This window comes from Curcuma longa, unplaced genomic scaffold (genome assembly GCF_044706935.1).
Source record: "Curcuma longa cultivar G26 ecotype Majalengka, Jawa Barat unplaced genomic scaffold, ITB_CL_G26_1.1 contig_26075, whole genome shotgun sequence".
NCBI lineage: Eukaryota > Viridiplantae > Streptophyta > Magnoliopsida > Zingiberales > Zingiberaceae > Curcuma > Curcuma longa.
In genome coordinates this window covers 20,964-28,581 of record NW_027432984.1, presented here as the reverse complement: position 1 = coordinate 28,581, position 7,618 = coordinate 20,964, and the positions used below count along the sequence as shown (strand labels likewise).

The 7,618-nt window shown below is 42.3% G+C and overlaps 2 protein-coding genes across 3 annotated transcripts; one reads left to right on the top strand and one right to left on the bottom strand.

Moving 5' to 3' along the window:
- Positions 1-7: 7 nt before the first annotated feature.
- On the bottom strand, positions 8-1,078 carry LOC141818809 (uncharacterized; the record flags this gene model as incomplete). Its single annotated transcript, XM_074706241.1, has 1 exon — positions 8-1,078. A coding segment is annotated over exon 1 (1,050 nt), but the record flags the coding sequence as incomplete, so codon positions are not given.
- Positions 1,079-2,350: 1,272 nt separating this feature from the next.
- On the top strand, positions 2,351-7,594 carry LOC141818812 (uncharacterized). Of its 2 annotated transcripts, XR_012601001.1 has the most exons (7): positions 2,351-2,698; positions 3,958-4,048; positions 4,201-4,376; positions 4,506-4,533; positions 4,632-4,740; positions 7,134-7,392; positions 7,436-7,594. XR_012601001.1 is itself a non-coding variant. In XM_074706244.1 (6 exons), the coding sequence occupies exons 1-6, from the start codon at positions 2,426-2,428 to the stop codon at positions 7,213-7,215; spliced, it is 759 nt and encodes a 252-aa protein (XP_074562345.1). In that variant the 5' UTR covers positions 2,351-2,425; the 3' UTR covers positions 7,216-7,594. The 2 variants fall into 2 exon arrangements, 1 of the variants encoding a protein (XP_074562345.1); XM_074706244.1 differs by having other exon boundaries at positions 7,134-7,594.
- The last annotated feature ends 24 nt before the right edge of the window (positions 7,595-7,618 follow it).

Here is a 7,618-nt window from a genome sequence, read left to right as displayed (position 1 = left end):
CCGCCACGCCAGCGTCGCGCAGCTTGCCGTAGAGCGCCAGGCACTCCCAGTACGGGCGGCGGCGGCCCTTCTTCGCCTCGTCCTCCTCAGTCTCTCCCGTCTGGTGGTCGCATTCGAGGAACAGCTCGTCCACCAACCCGATCGATCCCTCGCCTACTACCTCCTCCACCGCCGTAGCGTCCGCCTTCACCACCACGTACTCCTCCTCCTTCACGTTCCGCTCCAGCCACTCCGCCAGCGATGGGGTTCCCGCCTCTGGCTCCGCTTCCGCCGTCGCTTCCTCCTCCTTCACCTCCACGTGGATGAACTCGAAGGCGCGCCCCATCGTCGGGTAGTTGCGCTCGAACCACGCCGCGCCGTTTCCGGATGCGCCGGCTGGGGCCACCTCCACGAAAACCCGACGAGGGTAACCGTCCAGCGCGTCCCCTGTCAGCTCCGGTAGGTACCTCGCTTTCCGCCGCCACCCCCGCCGCCCCGGACCCGGCGGCTCCAGAAGTACTTCTTCTAGCCCGCTCAGCGCCTCTTTCTTTGCCACCGGGACAGACAGAAGCCGTCGAAGTCTCAGCCCCCCGTCGATCGTGGTCTTCTTCAGCATCGCCGCCATGGCAGCGGAACCGGTCTGTCCGATATAATCCACGGCGTAGTTCACCGGTGTCTGGAAGGATTCCGATGGGTCGCGTCCCGATCGGACGGCCGCGAGGTGGGCACGCTCGGAATCACCGGCCGAGGCGGATATTACGAAGTCAGAGGGCAACGCCTCTGCACCTCCCTTGCTTGCGTCGTGGAGGAAGAAGTCGTGGTCGTGGAATCGGAGCAGGCCGCGCCGGCCAAGGAAGCTGAGGCGGTTCGGCAGGAAGCTAGCGCCCGCATCGCCGGATCGATGGCCGTCACCGTACTGGAGGACGGCGGCAAAGAAGAAAACGGTAGCGGCAAAGAGGACCGACCGCGCGATGAGCCGGATGAGGTTGAGGTCCGGCAGGCGGATGACGAGGCGGTCGTTCCCAAGATGCACGGCGCCGCCGAGGCTGAGGTGATGATGGACGCCACTCGGAGACATTCTTTTCTGTCAGCGGAGCGTTTGGCGAGGAGTGCAATTGTCAGAGAAGGCAAAGGAGAGAGAGAGAGAGAGAGAGAGAGAGAGGAAGAGGGAGGATTAATGAGGATGATCTAGCGGGTGCAAAAGCGTGCAGCGGTGTGGTTAACACCCACCAGAGCAACCCGAGTGCTTTGCGATCGGAGGCAGAGGAGCATCAGGTTCTTCGAACGCTGCGATTCCATTGCGCTCATGCGGCGATGGACGGCTGTAAACGGAAGTTAGCGCATCATATCTCTGCCTCCGCAGCGTACCGCACCAGGTAATTATTCTTCTCCCAAAGCACTATTTCTTGGGTCGGTCAAATTTAATCGTAGAGTTCCGACTTGCCTTGGGAGTGAGTGGGTGGGTGGAGAACCTAATTTGAAGGGAATAAGAGATTTTTTAAAAAGGAAAAAAAGAAATGTAAGTGAGTCGATGGGAAGGAGAGAATCAATGGGCTCTTTTAAACCCATGAAATGCAATAACTGACGTGGATAATTATAGGATTAAGCTAATTTAAGGGAGACGAAATTAAATTTAGAAGAGAGGATTTGGAGGAAGGGCGACAGTTATGGGAAGCCTTTTAAATGCAAAAGCAAAAAAATAACAACAACAAGGACAATGAATTTTCGTCTAATTTGAGAAGGGTGAGAGGTCATGGAGATGAGAGTGGGCAAGAAAATGGGCCCATCAGCAAGCCCATCTAAAAAGGGTGATGAAAATTTTGCTTTATTTAAAATTAAAATTATTAGAGCATTTTACTTTAAAAAATGCAGCTTTCATAATTAATCCTACCAAAAATGCATTTTTATATATTTTTTGTTTTCCTATATTATCTCTGGCTTTGGTTTATAAATAGATTTATAAATCAAACGAGAATATATATATATATATATATTCAAACAAACAAAAAAAAAATGTTGCATCCATGGTTGGTGGGTTGGTATTATAATAAAAAAATTCGAGCCGGCAAAAGAAATGCCCCCAGAATCTTAGTATAGCCTTTCTGATGAATAAAACGATGCCACGTATCCAATGCGGTGGACCCGTTGTTAGGTAAAAAATGAACGGGTGCTGAAACGAGATGACGTAATATTTTTGGCCCAGTCCTTCCGAGCGTGATAAGGTCCTTCCCACACTCTTTACGTTGCACCCATCTCAAACCCCCCACGTCTGTTGGTGAGTTGTGTGGGGTATAGTGGCTTCTGTGTAAGAAGGAGTGTATGTGAAAAAAGGAACTAGTAAACCACGACCACCGCGAACGCGATCGCCAATCATACTCAAATTGCAGCGAACAAGCAACGTGTTAAAACTGGTCGATTCGCCGGACGCAAACTCTGCTAGGGGACGATGGAGGCGACCGAGGTGGTGGAAGGTGGACGCAACGTCTCCCTCGCACCAGAGCTCAGCCCCAGCTTGGCCGCTGCAGATGACCATTTCCGCGTGAAGCGGCGCGCCCTCGAGGCGGTCCTGGAGAATTGTAAGAGGGCCCTCGAATTGCTGGAGAAACCCTACATCGACCTGGACTCTGCGGGCGACGAGGCGGCAGAGGCACAGCCTATGGGAGAAGTCGAGGGATCCCTGCCGCGGTCTGAATCTGGCGGCGACTCCGAGGCCGATGAGGTATGGGTCGGATTGGATCCCAATTTGTAGTTTGTACCTTTGGTAATGATCGCATGGGGAATTTTAGATGATTCGCAGCCAATTGATTCCTTTTTATGATCGTGCTAGAAGCATGTAACCCTAGGCTTCTGTGCTGAGTTATTTCTTGTTCTTTGAACTATTGCGATGCGCTTGATCGGTGCAGATTATTCCTGTTTTTTTTCTTTTTCAAATATAGTTTCTGGTGAGGAATGAGATACAATTTAGTTGTTGAAATTTACTGCTGGAGGTCGTCGCACAGAGCCACATGCATAGAACACAAGCGGATCTGTAATTCATTCTGACCCATTCTATATCCAGAGAGTTAATCTATGTTAAGTGTGCAAAGTGTTTTTGGTAAGTGTTGGTTTCTTTTCATTACATTATCATGCTTATCATGAATCTTGAGACAAATCTATGTTGCTACATGTTGTGTGCATAAAAATTGTTGATCTATTTCCTGAATGACTATGCTTGATTTGGCCTTTAGCTTACCCATGCAGTCTAATGCCAATTACAATAGGTAGCATTGATATATTGAAATTGAGAAGTACAACTGTTGATTATTTTGATTTGGATATTTGATGATCACTACTCTAAGTTTATTGCTCTAGAAATAAGGATACATGGAACTCACTTGAAGCAAAATGGGGAGAAAAACAATCTAATCTAATTTCCTCTTACCTTGTTTAAAACAACTTGCTTGCCACCATTAGTTGGAACTTGGAAGTTAATGTGGCAGGATGGAATTAGCTTATACTCTACCATTGCCATCGTACATGATATGAACATTTGTCTCACATCATTGCTTTGTTCCCACCTATATTTTTGGAAACTAGAACTTGTGTTTAATTAATTGCTTCCCTATTTCCTTTCTCTCCCACATTTCTATCCAAATAAATAAGAGAAACAAACTTTTTTTTCTTTCCCTCCTATTTTTTTTCTCTACTCCTAGTCAAGTAAAACAGGATACTATGTTGCATGAAAAAGCCTAATCTATGCTTGTAAATTGTATAAGATAAACAATCGGCCTCAAGTATTGTCGAACAAATTCGATTCAATTGGCTCAATCCAAAGTCAACTCCTTTCTCTTGTTTAGACTACAGGATTTGCAAATATTTCACTTGCTCTCATTCCATATTTAATTTTGTTATTTACCCCAAAAGCTTAAGATGTTAGGAAAGTGTCCAATGCCTATTTTGCTATGCTCATATGATGTTAACTGGGATCCTATTGTGCAGCTATGTGCACTTCTGAAATCAAGAGTTGAATCACCAGACTTCCTTGAAAAGCTTGAACACATCCAGACATCCGTTTACCAAAATATTCATGGTAAGCTAACTTGTACTCAGCCCATTTGTTTTCTAACAGATTTATTCTTAAAACTTGTTTTATTCATCAAGTTGAAATGTTTTAGGTCTCTCGACTGAAATGTTCTGCTCTGTGACTGATGTAGTATTTTTGTCAATAACTCCTCTTCGTAGGTGATGATAATGCATCGTGGGATATGGTCACTGCCAAAGATTTGTGGGATGATAAGCATTTTGATGGGCAGGATGACATTGACCAAGATGATTATGTACTTGTTAAGCAAGAGGACATAGTGGATGGCGTGGCATGCTTCATGGCTACTTATCTGCTATCACTAAAGCAAACTAAAGTATCCCTAGATGGAAATCTTATAAAGAATTATTTATTTGTGTTGCTTAGTAATAGTTTTCATTTTTTAACTATTTGAACAACTTTATTATGGAGTTCGTCTACTCATTGCTTCTATTTGGTATTGCAGGAATTAACTCCAAATCAACTTCAAGCAGGTGAGACTTGTGAATCTGATTTTCATTTTGAGAGTAACCAAATTTGACAGTAATTCTTATGTGCTGACAATTAGTTGTCACTTTTTGTGGATTGACAGCCCTATGCAAAACGTTTTCTGTTAAGAAGAAGAAAAGCAGGCTCAGAAAGGCATGGGATGGAAGCAAGGTTATTTACAATGTTGCTTCATGGAGTGCTACTGCTATCGGGTATGTCTTTTCTTGCAAAGAAATCGAGGGGCTATTGTCTCACACTATCATTTACTTGATGATGATAAGTGAAGTTTCTTAGTTACCTTATTGGAAATGGGCCTATTAGGCCTGGCCCTGTAGGTTCATTTTGACACCACTTTATGACACCTTAATTGACGCTAGCCCTAGAGAAATGTGGCCTGTCAACACCAAAGATCACCTTTCGGCCATGCTCTCTTAACGGTGAATGATGGTCAGATCAAGTTGGTTCTAAACCAAAATTTGACTCAACCCAAGTTTTTTGAATTAAGATAAATCATCCAAAAACAATATCCAAAAATCAATGGTATATTTGACCAATCCATGTTAAGTTGAATCTGGCCAATTATTGGGTTTTCAGGTCACCAATATAGCACCTGCTAATGTCAATATTTTTTTTTTTTACTGTATTCAAACAAAAATTAAATTCTAATATTATAAACTAAAGTTCCATAGCTAAAGATATTAAGAACCTATCTTCTGAAATACAATATAAATCCAGACATATTAATATAAACATAATATTCCTACAGTGCAATAGAGTTTCCAAGACTAAAACAGTAAGATTCTTCATTTTTTTAATGATACTCTTTCATTACTATTAATTCTTTTATTACATATATGTATAGTTTTATATACCGGGAATGACTTATCCTATTAGTTAGTGATAGGGATGGCTAACAGGTGATTTACTATGCATGCAATTTAATTTTGACTAAATTTTATATTTATATTAAAATTTGGTTGGCATGTCTTAATTGCAACTGTAGATATCTGATCCAAGATCCAAATGCATATTATTTTTGACCTGCAAACCAAATGGAAATAAAAATAATCTGGAATTTTGGGTTGGTTCAGATTGGGTCGATTCAGATGTCCATCGGATCAGTATTTTACCCACCCCTAGTGCTCTGTGAAACTTTCAACCTCATCCCCTTCAGATACGCCCAAGATCATTATTGGCAATGCCTATGCCCGTGAAAGCCTCAATGAAAGCCAGTGGTTCCGCGTTGGCTCCATCTCCTTCCTTTCCTACCATGTGTCGCACCAACCATAGTTGTTTAAGCTACGTCCTCTAGGCCTGGCATCAAGAATAGGGTGATGTTTGCCGCCTGCCTTCTCTCACACGAAGCTAATGCTGCTCCTTCATCACTTCACCTCAATCTCACATCCACACAAGCCATCACTGCACACATGAGCACCACCTACATTTGCTTGAGTTCATGATACTGTCAGAGCAGTACACAACAATGCAAAATCACACATGGCCTTCCCATCCTTGAGTTACTACCTTCATTGCAACTTTGGCACATGAGGGAGACCATACCTCTGTCATCTTACTTATCCGATGCACACGAGTGGCAGCCCCTCTTCATTCTGTAACATCAACCAAATATGTAGCTTTTCCCCATATCTTGCTTCTTCCTTACCTCCCAATGAAACTCACAGTCGGTTTATGCTTCTCTCTAGTAAAGACCTGAATAGAAACTTCATGTTCTTTGTCTCCTACTCCAAGGAAAGGGCTGAACTATGCTATCCATATCCACTGAAGACATAAATAGAGAAACATCTTAGTCTGCAACTTCCAATAAAGGGTATAGTTGTGCTATCGTTCTTTCCTCTAAAACCTTCAAGTGTCTTCCTTTCTCTCAGTCTACTACTGTGCCACTTCAAAAAAAAAAAAAAAGGAAAAAATTGTTCTTAAAATCTCTTTGCATCTTAATTCAATCTTCTTTTATCCTCTCTCTTCATCGACATATTAATATGAGGTCAAGCCGATAATCAATTATGTGCTCCATCAAAAAGTTTGAGAGCTATCATTGTATGCGTGCTCTAATCTCTATCAACTACTCTAATGCTTTGGTTATTTGTGTTTTCATTTTCTAGTCATTGTTTTAGTCTACATTTACTAGTTCATGTAATAAGTTTGATATAGATTGCTTCTTAGTCTACATTTACTAATTCATGAAATAATTTACACATGGATCGTTTCTGAGTCTACATTTACTAGTTGAAGCTAGTCGTAGATTGTATCTTAGTCTACATTTACTAGTTCATGTAGTGATATTGATGCCTGAAATAGATCCATATGTGGGTCAGATGAAGTTAGTAGCATACGATGTATAATGTATTGCAAGAATATACGGGAGGAGTAAGACTATAATAGATTAGGCTTGCATGCTCTTCAGTCAACTTGGATTGTAGCTTCATGCTTTGTAGTCTATTGTAAACATTTTAAATAAATAAAACTTGGTCTCTTTTTTGCAGTCTTAGTGGAGCTTGCTGTGGTTAATTAAACATTGCACTGCATCCACCTCTGAGGTCTAAATGCATCTGTATAAATTTCATCATTCATTTGTTTATTCTTTCAGGATATATCAGAATCCAGCATTAGTTAAAGCAGCTTCTGTAGCCTTTTGGTCCTCTTGCCGTGTTATATCAAAGTTGTTTTAACGATTTATCTACTTGTTGGGGTTGACGTCAATGTTCCGGTCAACATGGAAACCCAAGACACCTAGACGATTCCAGTGCTGGGGAAGAACAGGAAATTAGCATCTACACTTTTGGTGAAAAAAAAAGGGTGCTAAGTCCTCTGTCATATATTATTTGTAAATTCGTAGTGTTCGTGAGGTCCTCTGTCATATATTATTTGTAAATTCGTAGTGTTCGTGAGGGAAGTTTCTGATGGACAAGTGTTTTTAGATTCGTTCACATTCGTAGGACTAATTATTGCTCCCTGTTTGACACAGTAACACTGAGATTATTCACTGAAATCTGTGTTTTTTAAACTTGGATGTTGTTCAGTAATTTGAGCAGATGGAGAAATACACTTGATCTATGTAGTACAAATCCAATG

What these genes read in the sequence shown, in the direction of transcription:
- LOC141818812 (XM_074706244.1), top strand. Translation starts at nt 2,426, where the DNA reads ATGGAGGCGACCGAGGTGGTGGAAGGTGGACGCAACGTCTCCCTCGCA. An exon ending in TATCACTAAAGCAAACTAAA is followed by an intron (nt 4,377 to 4,505) that starts GTATCCCTAGAT and finishes TTGGTATTGCAG; the next exon opens with GAATTAACTCCAAATCAACT. An exon ending in TCCAAATCAACTTCAAGCAG is followed by an intron (nt 4,534 to 4,631) that starts GTGAGACTTGTG and finishes GTGGATTGACAG; the next exon opens with CCCTATGCAAAACGTTTTCT.